This window comes from Malus domestica, chromosome 09 (assembly GCF_042453785.1).
Source record: "Malus domestica chromosome 09, GDT2T_hap1".
NCBI classification, from domain to species: Eukaryota; Viridiplantae; Streptophyta; class Magnoliopsida; order Rosales; family Rosaceae; genus Malus; species Malus domestica.
In genome coordinates this window covers 2,632,711-2,647,240 of record NC_091669.1, presented here as the reverse complement: position 1 = coordinate 2,647,240, position 14,530 = coordinate 2,632,711, and the positions used below count along the sequence as shown (strand labels likewise).

The 14,530-nt window shown below is 37.2% G+C and overlaps 3 protein-coding genes across 5 annotated transcripts; 2 read left to right on the top strand and 1 right to left on the bottom strand.

The window, feature by feature from the left end:
• The first annotated feature begins 3,152 nt into the window (after positions 1-3,152).
• LOC103442781 (uncharacterized) lies at positions 3,153-3,644 on the top strand. The gene has a single exon (XM_008381587.2). It carries the CDS (start codon positions 3,153-3,155, stop codon positions 3,642-3,644), a length of 492 nt encoding a protein of 163 aa, XP_008379809.2.
• A 2,721-nt stretch (positions 3,645-6,365) lies between these two features.
• On the top strand, positions 6,366-9,311 carry LOC103442305 (type I inositol polyphosphate 5-phosphatase 4-like). 3 transcript variants are annotated; one of them, XM_008381085.4, is made up of 8 exons: positions 6,366-6,529; positions 6,678-6,934; positions 7,053-7,143; positions 7,234-7,344; positions 7,463-8,044; positions 8,331-8,594; positions 8,718-8,907; positions 9,024-9,311. In XM_008381085.4, the coding sequence occupies exons 2-8, from the start codon at positions 6,835-6,837 to the stop codon at positions 9,147-9,149; spliced, it is 1,464 nt and encodes a 487-aa protein (XP_008379307.2). In that variant the 5' UTR covers positions 6,366-6,529; positions 6,678-6,834; the 3' UTR covers positions 9,150-9,311. The 3 variants fall into 3 exon arrangements, with proteins under 3 accessions (XP_008379307.2, XP_017190174.2, XP_008379306.2); XM_017334685.3 differs by lacking the exon at positions 6,366-6,529 and having other exon boundaries at positions 6,531-6,934; positions 7,010-7,143; XM_008381084.4 differs by lacking the exon at positions 6,366-6,529 and having other exon boundaries at positions 6,532-6,934.
• LOC103442779 (uncharacterized) lies at positions 9,258-11,746 on the bottom strand. Its single transcript, XM_017334686.3, has 8 exons — positions 11,632-11,746; positions 11,271-11,440; positions 11,123-11,185; positions 11,010-11,029; positions 10,857-10,901; positions 10,467-10,528; positions 10,135-10,271; positions 9,258-10,035 (listed from the first exon to the last, which is right to left on the bottom strand). The coding sequence occupies exons 1-8, from the start codon at positions 11,702-11,704 to the stop codon at positions 9,916-9,918; spliced, it is 690 nt and encodes a 229-aa protein (XP_017190175.2). The 5' UTR covers positions 11,705-11,746; the 3' UTR covers positions 9,258-9,915.
• Between the last annotated feature and the right edge of the window lie 2,784 nt (positions 11,747-14,530).

The window sequence follows — 14,530 nt, the reverse complement described above, 5'->3', positions numbered from 1 at the left end:
TGGTTTGTTTTCATGTTTGGAGAGATTATATCATGTTATCAATTCACCATGTGGTAATTGATATTTGCTATTGGACAAACAATGTACTTTTAAAACACGTGACAATCAACTATTTAACAGTGACAATATCAAGACTGAATATTGATTGGACAAGAGAATCTCGTCTGTTGTGGACCTGTAGATTGAAATCTCTTCTTTCTATGAAAATTTGAAAAAACGCAGGAACCCAAAAGAACCAAAAGAATGATTCTCTGGTGTTGACAGCTGCTGCCACCGGCGGAGGGGGGGGGGGGGGCGGTGATTGTGATGTAATTACGGTGGCATGTGGGGTCGTTTTTCTGATGATGAAGCAATCAGGTGTGTTTTTTCGACCTCTACGTTAAAAATGTGATTTTTCGTTAAAAATGAATAAGATTGAAAGTATTTCGTTAAAACTTTATTTTATTGCCTCTCCGTTACGCGGCAAGGCACGCTTTCCAAGTTCCCACTTCCGATTCGAGTAAAAAGGCATGCGCCTTTCCTTACTACTTCTCTAGAATTTCGCCTAACTTAAGCTTTAATTAAATTAAATCAAATAATTTTCTTCTATTTTCATACAAGCAAGGAGAAGATCAACCTTGATAATCCCAAAAGTAATGACTTTTGTTTTGGCAGGCTGAGATGGAGTGATGAACATATTTGATTATGTGTAAGAATGTCTTAAAACCGAATATAAAAAATTTTGCATGGTTAAATCTAAAGTCAAGAAATTGTTAAGAATATATTCCTGCATGGCTATGACAACACTCATATGGAACACATATTAAGAGAATTTAGCCAAGCTAAGTTGCCAAAATCAAGAAAACATTTGAGTGTAATTGAGGATATCCTCTATCATACTTACGCCTCACGTAACAGAGAAATAGGAGAAAGACTTCTATGAAACGTGTTTACCGTTACGTGACGTTCTTTATCCAATAATACATTGTCATACGCAAGTTTTTCCCCCACAGCAATATCTTATTAAATCAGTATGCTACGTGGCAGTGCACATATCAATATATTATTGGACAAAAGACGCCACGTGATGGTGATTGTAAACCTATTTCGTATAAGTTGCGCTTATGATAGAATGAGTACACGTAAGAATATTTTCACAAACAGCTAGAAGACTAAATCCAAATTGGAGAACTCATCACATGGTTACAATGCAGGTTGCTGAAGGGAAGAACATGGACTGCAGGGCCTGTAGGCTTCAGTGGATATACGTCTAGATGTCTCCCCTCCCCGAGCAATTGCTTAAGTCACGTCTCTCCGATCATCACAGCTGCTCCCTGAAAAAGTGAAGCGCACTCAGAAATCCCACAAAATCCTCTCCTGTCCAGCAACCCAAAGTCCCACAGATAAATCCCACCCCCCAACCCCTGCCCCTGTATATATAAACCAGGAAAGGTATCATTTCCGGATCTCTTCCATCTAATCATTCTCATCAAACAATTTGCACCATTGAAATTTGATCCAACGGCTAAAATTATTATAACTTCTAAAGTAGGCCCCTGTTTTTAGCCGTTTGATCAAATTTCAAGGGTCCGAATTGTTTGATGAGGAGGATTAGGTGGAAGGGATCCGGAGAGGATCCGGATCCCTTTCCTATAAACCAAACCAAGCAGATGATATCACAATTTGTAACATCTGAGAAAACCAAACACGTACATTGATATTGATAGGGATTTTGCCACCTATGCAAATAAGGGCAAAATCACGTGAAATACTTGCAAGAATACAAGGATGTAGTAGTATAGATGTCCATGCAATGTCGTTCTCCTCAAGGACTATTTAAACAATTTATGTAAAAACTATTCCTAATTAACTACTTAGAATTAAAACTTGAGAAAAGAGATTTTGAGATTGGGTAATATTAAAAACGAATTTTAACAAAAACTAATACAATCGAAGAAGAGAGTTTTAAATATCAATTTATAAAGGCACTAGGGGTCCACCATCACCTAGCAATCCTACGAATTTCTACTAATTACTTATGATCTACACATGCCACTTTGAAGGTTAGGTTTTCCTAATATATATTCTCTTCGTGATATTCAAGCAAGAACGTATATCTAACATGCAATCTGTCTGTGATATTCAGATCAAATATAAACATGCAAGACTCATTAAGTTTTATGAAAACCTTTTGAAGAACCATGTAACCCCTAAGAACGTGATATTCGCTTTAGATGAAATTACAATTATCAATCACAAGAAGCAATACTCAATCCTCTAGTGATATTCCGACCGAATTGCATCCAATCACTTGTCTAAACATCCTAATGTTGGCCAGTCATCAAGACAATTAGATAGTTTAAAAACAGTGATCAATAATTCAAACTGTGCATGCAATCAATCATAAGCAATTAAATAAAAATTACATATTCATGCTAAGGCTCAAGGCTTCGCCCTAGCAAAATGAATTAGTTACGCATATTCATTATTGAAATCATAGAAAATATTATTAAGAAGAAAATGAATGAAAACACCTTAAAGTATAAAATCTCCAAAAACCCTAGCAAAGTTCTTTGTCTCTGAAGTTGAATAATAATAAGCGTAGAGAAAAACTGCAGACGACCAAGCAATATATTTGCTAAGCCATCACACAAACCCTAAAACATAGGTCTCTTATTCCAATTAGGAAACTAAGAAAAATAATAAAATATCTTAGAAAATAAAACCCTAATTAAACTAGGAGAATCTGCCATGTAACTGTACAGCCACGTTTTAGCCTCAGATCTCCTCCAAATCCAGCCCAAGATAGCTTGTTTTAAAGATCAGGACGTTCCGAACACATATCTAGAAGGCCACGAAACCATCCGATGTCATCTTGGGCTCCAAAAACGTCATTTTCCAGCACCGCGCATCACTCCTTTATTTTATCGCCAGAAAATAACCACTTGGTGGAAAAATCCCAAATTTTGATACGATCAAGCTAAGTGACTCACGAACGTCCTCCAACTAGAATTACTCCAAAATTCGTCCATTTGGTCCTGTTTTGCTCATGAGGAAGTCGAAAGTCCTATATTGAAAATACAATTCAAAGTATCAAAATTCTTCCAAAATATTAACCAAAATATACTAAGAATATGGTAAAATATATAATATAAAATCTACTCAGATATCATATGGAGAAGATGAGAGAGGGTGGGAGAGTAAACACAGTTTTGTTCACAGCAGGAGCAGCTGTGTTGATGGCATGTTTGAAACGTTTTATATTAATGGTGTTTCTCATGGAGCATTGGCGGGCGTGGGTTTTCCTTCTACTCAACCTCGTCCTCCTAGCCGTTGTTTTCACCTCCATTTCTTCCAGGACATCGAATACTGATCGAAATCGCGAATGTGAAAACAATGCCGAAGGATTCAAAAGAAATGAAGGAGCAAAAAGAAGAGAATATCGATGCCCATCAGCTCCTCAAATAGTTGAACGAGTTAAGGTATGTGAGGATGAAGTGTGCAAGAGATCGGCGAGCTGTGGCGGCGAGAGCGAGCAAGAGCGGGTTGAAGACGATACGGAGGAGGAGGAGGTTAGGAAGCTGTCGAAGGAGGATTTGAATGAGAGAGTGGAAGCCTTCATCGTTATGTTCCGGCAGCATTTGGTTTCCGATTCAAGGAATTAAGGTTGTAGGGTTTAGGGTTTATAAACCAGCACTCTGATTTATAAACCTGTAGTCTGTTTTAGTTTGTGTATTAAATGGGGGGTTTACCGGTTTAGGGTCTGATATACATTGTCAAAACTTGGGGTTGAAGTTCAGTTTGACGCCCAAATATTCAAACTATGTGTGTTTTTCTTATGGGATACTTTGGATGCGGTACTTAATCCTTAACATTATTTGATTAAAATCTTAATAGTATTCAAAGTTTGATCTAGGTCCCTTAACTTTGTACACCTCATTATATTACTATTAATACTTATATTTTTATAGTTTTGACATTAATTATTTGATATTTTATGAGATTTATAATTTTATAAATTTAAAATCGCTCATTATAATACTATTCGAAACAGTTACAATAAAAAAATTCAAACATTTTGATTGAATAAATGGATAAAAACTATGTAAAAATAAGAAATAATAAATGGCAAAAGAATGTATCCATAGTGTTAAAAAATTGGTACATTTTACAAAAAAATTGGTACATTTCACATATAACAAAGTGCTACATTAATAAAGAAGAATGGGAAAATTATAAATAAATTAGGGTACAGATAAAAGATTAAAAAAATTATGAGTACAAATGAATTTTTTAAAAATATAGGATCTAAAAGAAATTAATACATGGGTACAAAATAAAACTAAAACGAAAATACTACAAATTTAGAAAAATGTTGCAAATTAAAAGTGGGTACAAACTAAAAATATAAATATATGATACAAAGTTTAGGCATAAAACATAAATATACCATATGTAATTTTTCTATCATTGATTAAATATACAATGTCACGTGGCGGTATACACATGGGTACAAACATAAATAAAACTTTAAAAAATATGGGCACAAAAAGAAACTAATATATGGGTACAAATTAAAAATGAAAAGAAAATTGGTACAAATTGAAAAATATTTGCAAATTAAAAATAGGTACAAATTAAAAATAAAAATATATGATAAAAAATTTAGCCATAAATATAAATATACTAATTGTAACATTTTTAACACTAAAGGAATATATTTTAAAAATAAAAATGTTTTATTTATCAAATAATTAATGATGTTATTAATACCCAAGGACCTTGATCAAAAAATTAAAAATGAATAGGATTTTAATCAATGGAATAACAAAAAGAAGGATGTGAACTTAATTTCTCATTTTCTTATTATATTATAACTTGTAGAGAGACTTGCATGTATCCAACGTATATTTTGTATTTACGTTTTATCTTACGCGATGAAAATGTTTTTTCATGTAAGAGATCAAATAAAAACATTTTCTCATGAAAAAAAATCACGTAAAAAGAAATATAGATACGAACCCGAGCCCGTGATATATGGGTAGCAAGCAACAATAACAAATGAATTAACAAGGTTATTTTTCCCACCCAAACAAACTTCCAAACACTTGAAAAGGTATTCAACTCCTATGAAGATGGGTGCTATAATGGGAGGGTAAGATCGTCATTTTACGCGTAAAGATTGGAAAACGAATCAAATGGTCCCCAAGGAAGGAAGGTTGAGGAGTAGGCATCTCATTATAGTTTGAGGTAGAAAGCTATCTGCAAAGACTATAATCGCATACACTTCTCCCGCTAGAATGTCTCAAACCCATGAAAACAAGAAGAATTTAATTAAAATACGTCAAAATCCAGCTTCCAAAGGATAAGTGTGGATCAAATTAATTCCGATCCGCCAGTTCAAATCTACAAGGTACATTGAGGCCACAAAAGGTCAAAGTGCATAAGATTTGAACTCTAGGCCAGCCTGCACCAATGACGAAAAATGTAACTTTCGTTTGTTTTTATATGGTTATATTGAAAGTTTCGAACTCTGAATCTAACCTATTTTTACTGATCACCGTACTCATTCATACCACCTAACCTATTTTTGCATGCCATATACTTCATGTGCTTGTACAATAAATCCAAACGTACAAGTCACTGGCGTCATTACTACTTTGGACCCCATTATCCATGCTCCCACATGGACTGATGGTGAGACGATCTACATTTTGGAGTTTTATTTTGGCCATTAATCTTTACTAGGAGTTGGGACAACAACTTATCACATATAAACCAAAAGAGCTCAGTGGTTGGTGAGTCGTCGGCCTCACTCTCATCCACGATTGGTGAGTCATGAATTCACTTTCATTGACGATTGACAGTCACTCACATATATGCCTGTCAATTGCTCGCACAATTCATTAACGAGTTAGGTTGTTATCGGTTAAGAATCCAATAAGACATCGTTTGTCAGATCTAGACATTAAACATGATAATTTCTTGCATAACTTGTTAACCTAACATGAAATAACACGATCTATAAAGGAATTGGGTCGTTATCGGGTCACCTGTTTAGGACCCGTTAAGATAGTAAGTGTAACACGAAAACAACACGAACACGACAAACACGACCCGTTTTCCAGACCTACTCATATAGTCCAACAAGTTATTGATAGGTCGTGAGACTCATATCAACAGCTAACAAACCAGCCACACATAGTTGAATATGTGATTAATTAATGGAAGATACTCCATTTAGTTAGTTAATGCAGCATTAGTGAAGTCTAAGAAGCCTATAGGGGCAGATATGTAAAAAGATATTCTAGCTTGTTGATTGGACTTTGGACCCCTCGTAGGTGTACCCAATGCGATAACCCTATAACCTGGCTTTTTAATTATTTGACTTGGACATGTTATATACTTGTCATGTAGAAATACCACGACACGAACGTGACAACTACCAACCTAACCAACCCGAATAATCAAACCAAATGAAAGAGCCATTGTCCTTTTAACCCTCCCCTACTTATCCTAATTCTTAACCATCTCTGCCTTCACACGCACGGTATGTTTTCTCTCTTGTGTTTGCCGCCGGATCCGTATTTTCTCTCAGCTTCTTGCGCTCGTCTGTTCCTATGCTTTGAATCGCTTCCGAACACGGCGGGCTATACGATGTTCTTACAGCTAAACCCGCGTTTTGTTTTTGTGTCCAGAGCAATGCGGCTAGAGGCCGCCATGGTAGGAGGGGAACAGCCTTCCATCTGATCAGCAAGGCGCAGGAGTATTACGGAGTTTCACAACGGCGATCCTCTGGTACTCTATCTATTTTGTAGTTGATGTATGGACATACGAAAGACCGGAGAGTAAGGCATGGACGGAGAGAAACCTAAGTCGAGGAGAAGAATGTTTAGAAAGTGGTTCAAGAGAAAGCATAAGGGAGCTGAACCCTATCAACTGAGTCAAGTTTCAGGTTTTGTTTCTTCTAACTATGGATCTGATACCGACTTCTTTCTTATTCGCATTCTTATTCTTCTTCTGTCCACAGAGTAAGTTCAATCCGGACTGAAGTTTACTGAATTTTTCTCCAGATGGGGGCGAAGATGAAAGCACGGATTACTTGGATGATATTCTCTTTCAGTCCATGGAGATGGATCCATGCACTTCAACTAGTGAGTTGAGGTAATTTATCGATTTATGGAAGAAAGAAAGCAACAAGAAAGTGTATGATCTTATAGTACTTCGTCTGATAACCATTTTCGTATGTTTTAGAATCTTTGTGGGAACTTGGAATGTTGCTGGAAGGTCTCCCAAAGGGAGCTTGGCAGTAGATTTGGATGAGTGGTTGAATCTTAAGGACGCGGCAGACATGTATGTTCTCGGGTATGTTATATAAACTTGGAACTCAACATTACACATGGTGTTCATATTTTCTTGATTTTTTATCTGACTAATATGAGAAAGTAGCATGGATATCACAACTCAGATGTTTCGCTTGCAGATTTCAGGAGATCGTACCTTTGAAGACCCGAAATGTGATAGGAGTGGAAGACCCAACCGAAGCAAGAAACTGGAACCTGCTGATAGGGAAAACTCTCAACGAAAAATTCGGGTGCCCTTGGTTGACGCCCATTGTGCATCCAATTTCTAGTGAGAACTACAATTATGTGCAAGTTTCTGAACTCGAACCTGAAATCACGAGGGAGCAATCAAGAACCCTACAAGAAAAGCCAAAGAGTGTGAGTAAGTACAAGCTAATTGCAAGCAAGAAGATGGTTGGAGTCTTCCTTAGTGTATGGATGAAAAGTGAATTGGTCAGAAAATATGACATTTCAAATGTTAAAGTTTGTTCCGTGGCCTGTGGCATCATGGGTTATTTGGGAAACAAAGGTTCGGTTTCAGTTAGCATGACAATCGAAAGAACTAGTTTTTGCTTTGTTGTTGCCCATTTAGCTTCTGGAGAGAAGAAAGGAGATGAAGGTAGAAGGAATCATCAAGTCGCAGAGATTTTTAAGCGAACGGCTTTCCCTCGATCCTCTTCAGACAATGATATTCCTCATCCTCTCACCATCTTAGGACACGAGTACGTGTTCCTCCCAGTAGAAATGTAGCAGTAAAATTTTCCCGTTATTAGTTATTCAACCCAATAATTACAAGAGTTCCTAAAACTGACAATGATAGGACAGCTTTTACAACTAGTAGCATGCTTTAACGTAACCAAAACTCAATACTCACAGGAGTCTGTCAAAATTTAACCAGATTTTAAAACCTATAAGGTATCTGGATGACCCGATTAACTGAATGAGTCAAAATTATCAAAGAATGGAAGAAGTCATCCTTAACGGGCTAATTTTTCTGTTGTGAAACAGTCGGATTTTCTGGTTCGGGGATCTCAACTATAGGCTATACTTGGAGGACAATTCAGCCAGGCAGCTGATAAGGAAACTAGACTGGACAGCGTTGCAAGAATTTGATCAACTTCGTAGGGAACGAGAATATGGTGGGGTATTTCAGGGTTGGAAGGAGGGAGCTTTAGAATTTGCACCTACCTATAAGTATTCTTCATCAAATTGCAATCGCTATTCAGGTGGGCTTCCAAGCAGATCAGGAGAGAAGCAAAGGACTCCAGCATGGTAAGAACCACCAGAATCAGTTGTCTACCCCCCCGATAGGCCTCCCATGAGCCTTGATCAACAAATACCTTAACTTTCTTCTGCTACGTAAAAACTAAAGACGTAATTTAATTATGGTGGCAGGTGTGATAGAATTCTGTGGTATGGAAAAGGGGTGACACAGCTCTCTTATTTCCGGAGTGAAAGTAAGTTCTCAGACCATCGGCCCGTCTCTGCCCTATTCTCAACACAGGTAGATGTAGTGCAGTCTACTAATCCAAGAATGGTTTCAATGCATACCATTCTTCCCGCCATACCAACTCCTAAAGAAATTGTAAGTTTTCTCTAACAAGGTCAAGTTCAGTAAACTATATGTCATGTTCAATTTGAGTTTTGTAAGAAGATGAAGCTTTTGTTGTTGGAATAATAAGAAGAAATTTATCAATGCAGGTGCAGAGCAACCGTGATGAAGAGGCCAGTTCTACATTTTTATCATTGATCATAAAGGATTTCAAAGAATCACCAACACAAAATACAAGTTGTATAGAACAAATAGATGACAGTGGTTGCAGCTAGCATTTGGCAAGTGTGTTGTTTGATGCATGCTCTCCAATATAGTGTAGTAAGCAATTATCTATGATATAATTTAAAATGCCAATTCAGCAGTATGGAACCTTAAAAAACTCCAAGGAAAACTGTGGTCATTGATAAATTGCATATCGATTTATTGTTCTACAAGTTCTGATTTGCAGTACATTACTTGTTAGGTAAAACGAACATATAAAGTGTAGTGTAGTTATGTGAAGTAGATTACTTACAAAAAATTAATCTGCCTCACTTGACTGAATTAATCCACCCAGGACGTCCACATTGTCAAAATGACAACTGGGACATACGCATCTGCTCTGCAACGTCTCACCAATAGTAGCACAGATTTGTTCCAGTTCTGAAGTCTGCTTATTTCCCGTCAAAGGCAAAACTTATGTAGGTCATGCTCACAAATATGGTATTTAGGGCAAACTAGACCTTAAAATCCAGCATAGCAAATTAAATTCTTGACTTCATGACTAAAACAGGCATTCACTTCGGAAGCTTATACAAATAGCTCTTGTGGATTGGGTTGCATTCAATTATGGCAGTTTTCAAATGATGAAACATTCAAAACGGCCTACGAAGTGCATTTGACTATTCTCACAATCATTTATAAGCATTGGGACTGCTTTAAAATCCTTCGCCTATGATCAATAAATAATAGCCATATGGGATGCATAATTTTCTTGCATTCTAATTTTCTCAATGGTCGGGAGGAATAATATATTTTTTGCTTAAGCATTGAATAATTTCAGTAACCAATGCATTCTTGAAAAGGATATCTTGTCAAATCATGCACTTCTTTCGTTGCCTTGAACAACTCCTCCATCAAGAACACCTTCCTTTCACAATCACTCAGCACCTGCTGGACCTGCAGAGGCAGAAGTGCCATACAATCCAATTACTTAAGCTAAGCTTCTAGCAAACTGTAAAGACCCATTCGTAATGTTTCCAAGACCGATTTCTTCACCTGCTTTTGAGTATTCTGTTCAGCTTTGTATTCTTCTTCCGCTTTGGTTGTCTGAGACACCACACCAGCAAGCATATCCTCAAGTTCTCTTAAATCACCTTCAGTAACCTCCTCCTTTCCTAGCTTGGGATCTTCTTCTGAATAAAAAATTGCAATTTTATTTTAGTTGCTACCCACACTACATTACGGAATCATTTTGTTCCTCTAATGAGAAATATTTATTTTGAAGATTAAAAGAGAGACGGAGGAGTTTAGTCCATAACAAATAGAAGATTCAACAAATTGAATATGTCAAGAGATCAATTCTACAGGTTAATGGCAAAACGTATCACCTTCTGCACTTCCACAGTACTCTTCCTCATGAATATGGCCAGCAATTGACTCTTGGAACTTTCTACATTCACAGATTTTAACAAGTACAGTAGTAATTTAGTAACTGCAGGAAGGCACTGAACGCTTTTGAAACATAACTCACATCAATCACGTGAAAGTAGACTATAAACGGGGCACATAAATATGTCAAGTATTCCAAATTATCTGTGAACTTGTTACAAACTGCAGCTTGGTCGCGGTCGATCAAGTTGTGTACAATGTCAGTATTGATCTAAGCAAAATTCAGTAATATGTCTGTCAAGAATACGAAAACACCTTCTCTTCTCCTTTAAGATATGCATTAAATGGAGCATACAAGTACAACATTTTGCTTTTGAAATGAGGCTAACCTTATCTTAGCGTTGATCTCAAACATTTCGCTTATAAACTCGTCCCTGCGTAAACAATTATGGAAAATAGGAAGGTAAGCTATTGGAATATTTTGAAAAGAAAAACAGATGTGAAAAATAAAAGTAAAAACAATTGAGAGGAAAATTTCATACCTCGAAGCAGCTTCTTTGTTCTTTTGCAAGATCCAACAAAAACAATGTAAAATTAGGATCAGTAATCAAAGATTTTAGCTGAGAAAATTACAAGAAACTGAAACTTCAATTACCTTAAGAGCTTCTACTTCGGATCCAACGGCGGAAATCTCATCTTGCGTATGAGAAATCCTCAACTGAATTTGAAAATCCGATCGGAACCTAATCAAATTAAGAACAAAATCACTCAATCCAAACAATGCGCAAAAATAACAAACAAACCTCCAGCGTTTGAATCGTTGCTTCGTTCATCGCCAATTCGACTTCGAAGCCTTTGACCTCTTGCTCGGCGGTTTCCTTGGTGCGCTTGGCTTCTTCGAGCTCCGCATTTGCAATTTCCAGCTCGGATCCGAGCTCTTCGATTCGCTTCCTCAGACTTACCACTCGTCGCTCTGCATTTCTCAAATCATGCACATGCAAAGTCCTTTAGCTGAAGTTTGAAAATCAAAGAAATCGGAACTCTATTTTTTCGTTTCCAGGTGAAAATTGATTTTTCAAATTTTCCTTTTCCTCAACATTTTCTCAGGAACCAAACAGAGTAGCGAATGCAGAACGGGAAAAGGTGTGCAGGTAAGGACTGTACCTCCGTGCGACTTTTCGGATGCGAAATCGTGAATTAAGTTCAGAAGCTGCTTCCGAGCGTCGCTTCCCGCCATGACTCGTGTGCTTCTTTTTCGCGCTTCTTCTGCAAATACGTAGTCTCAGACCATCACACCCGACCGCGGATGTTCATACTTATATGCGAGATCATAAATTCATATTGTTGTTTTAAGCCCAAGGCTAGGCCCACTTCCCTTTTTTCATTTTTGATGGGTCAGGCCCAAAAAAGGCCCACTACCAACACTTGGAAAAAGAAGGTCGTATTCAATTTTCAACAAAGGTGGTATTTGCTCATGCATCCGAAGTTTTGTGCTTCGAAGTTCTCACTAAGTTATTAATATTGTTTGCTAAACTACCCTTGTGTTTGAATTTCTCACAAAATATTTTCGATAATAAGATTGAGTTAATAAAGAAATTTTTGGCAAGTGAAATCGAATATAGTTGGGGAGGAAAATTATTTTCATTATAACTTTGTTAGTCTTAAAAATAGCAAAGCTTACGTGGCGTCTAGGCCAAAACGATTAGGAGTTAAATACGTTTTTTTCGATGGCTGGAAAGCTGATGCGTGCCAATTCGTTGCCTAGATCGGCCGGATGAATAACTTGAATGTAGTGAATGTGGTGAAATGCGCTATCTTGGGTTCTATAAACTATAACTTGAAGTCTATGTTATGCAAATCATTGTCAAGTTCTAAACCTTCTACACCAGGTTCAGTAGCCTATACTATATTGGTGAGAATATAGGTTCGTCGAATTGATATCAAGTTGTATGAACAAAAATACTCAAAAGGGATGATTGTCTTTATTGTAAAAGTGGTTCGAGCATTTGCGTGCCGAACTCTAAAGATAACTTGAAAGTGACAAATCACAAATTCACTTCGCCGAAAAAGCTGATAGAGTGACATCGAAAGAATTAAAAACTCTTTACCGGCTAAGACTTAAGATAAATAGTCAGCCAAAGACTTAGGAGAATGCACGTCTATCCAGTCAGTCGCTTTCCTGGTTACTTCTGGAAAACCTCGTCTATCTAGTCGATTGTCAACTCAACCTTATTTATCCAGTCAAAAGTCATGCTCATGGTTAGTGAAGCAATTAGTTTTGACATAAGTGTAGGAGATATTTATCATGTATAACATTGATTTTTATGGTGAGTTGAAAGTCTTTTTCTCTTTTCCAATACTCTTAGGGCCCGTTTGTTTTGCTTCACTAGGTTTCACTGGACTAGACTGGACTAGCTTTTAGTCTAGTCCAGTGTTTGTTATCATGCGGGGCTAAGATTAATGAGATTAGCCCGGACTCGCCGGGACTAGCAGCGTCACTAGAGGTTCTTAGCTAGAGTCCCCGAAAACCATGGGACTAGCTAAGACTTGCTTCGTTCCTCTGTCGCTCGTCTGCTTCCCTTCGCCAACTCCACCAGAAAACGGGTTTGATTTTTCCAAAAAAAAGCTCGATGACTCCGCTGTTGAATCACTGCGTGTCTTGCCGCACATACATCGGAAAAGCTTGGACTTTCACAACCTCCGCCGTTGAATCGTCGACTCAACACACCAACTCCCCCAACATGTCTCAAATCGTCGGGCTCCAACTCCGAAAAGAGTCTGGGTCGGCCGGATCTGGGGCCTGGGAAGATGACAGTGAATTGACAAAAAAAACAAAAAGAAAAAAGAAATACAAAATCGCTCAAGACTTTGGGTCCTTCTTGGAAGCTCAACTGCAGGAGAATTAGAGCAAGTTTCTTCCTTTTCCACGACTTGAGATAGGAGGCAGAGAGGGAGAGCGTAGAGAAAGAGGATGAGGGCAGGACTGAGAAAAATGAGGAATAAAAACAGAGGTTGATGGATGGAGAGGTTTCTAGAATTAGGAATAAATTATGAATTAAACTATATAATATTAGAATTTATTATTATTCTGCTTCTTAGTCCGACACTGCACCAAACGCTTCACTAAGCTAGTCCAGCTTAGTCTAGTCTAAGCCAGTCCAGCTTAATTCCTGAAACTAATCCAGTCCGAGACAGTTCGGTGCAACAAACGCACCCTTATACCTATAGGAGTAGGTTTCGTAATACTCCGGCCGGAGTGCATATCGTGTGTTTTCCACGTCATTGTGACTTTGTCAACAGCAAAGCATAAGTTTGTTGTAGGAGATTCATGCACTTGCCAAGCAATTTGGCTGAATAGGCTACTTAAAACACTTCATTATCAGCAGTAAAAGCCCAACAATAGTGTTTTGTGATAATATTTCTGCAATTAAGTTGTCCAAGAATTTAGTTTTACATGGCAAAAACAAGCATATAGATGTGAGATTTCTTTTTCTGCGTGACCTGTGGAAGGATAAAGTCATTGATATGATTCATTGCAAAAGTCAAGATCAGAATAATATTTTAACCAAGTTTCTCAAGTTGTCTGTGTATTTGAAGTTTGTATTTGAAGCGAAGGAAGGAGCTGGGAGTTTGTTCTTTGAAAGATACTGCTGGATGAAGTTATATTATGCACAAGAACTAAAGTCGTTTTCTCTACACCTGGAGAGCATTCAGCTTATAGGAGGATGTTAGGAATTAATTTTATTAATTTTTTTATGTTTAGTTATCTGTAAATTAATAAGTAGTGGAAGTCCTATTCTTTAGGAATCAATTTGGATTGCCTACAGATTAGGAGTATCTCGTTTATATTAGAGTATGCAGTTGTTACATATTTTTAGCTATTTTTGTTATTGGGTAAATTACATAGTAGCCCCTCAAGTTTGAGCTCTATTGCAATCTCATACAACATCTTTAAAACATTTCACTTTCATACCTCAAGTACTATTTTATTTCAATTTCATACAACCGTTAGATTTTCCATCCATGGATCTGTTAAATGCTGACGTGGCTGCCACATATATGA

What these genes read in the sequence shown, in the direction of transcription:
- LOC103442305 (XM_008381085.4), top strand. Translation starts at nt 6,835, where the DNA reads ATGGACGGAGAGAAACCTAAGTCGAGGAGAAGAATGTTTAGAAAGTGG. An exon ending in CTCACCATCTTAGGACACGA is followed by an intron (nt 8,045 to 8,330) that starts GTACGTGTTCCT and finishes GTTGTGAAACAG; the next exon opens with TCGGATTTTCTGGTTCGGGG. An exon ending in TACCAACTCCTAAAGAAATT is followed by an intron (nt 8,908 to 9,023) that starts GTAAGTTTTCTC and finishes TTATCAATGCAG; the next exon opens with GTGCAGAGCAACCGTGATGA.
- LOC103442781 (XM_008381587.2), top strand. Translation starts at nt 3,153, where the DNA reads ATGGAGAAGATGAGAGAGGGTGGGAGAGTAAACACAGTTTTGTTCACA.
- LOC103442779 (XM_017334686.3), bottom strand. Translation starts at nt 11,704, where the DNA reads ATGGCGGGAAGCGACGCTCGGAAGCAGCTTCTGAACTTAATTCACGAT. An exon ending in ATCCGAAAAGTCGCACGGAG is followed by an intron (nt 11,441 to 11,631) that starts GTACAGTCCTTA and finishes TGAGAAATGCAG; the next exon opens with AGCGACGAGTGGTAAGTCTG. An exon ending in GAGATCAACGCTAAGATAAG is followed by an intron (nt 10,529 to 10,856) that starts GTTAGCCTCATT and finishes CTGTGAATGTAG; the next exon opens with AAAGTTCCAAGAGTCAATTG.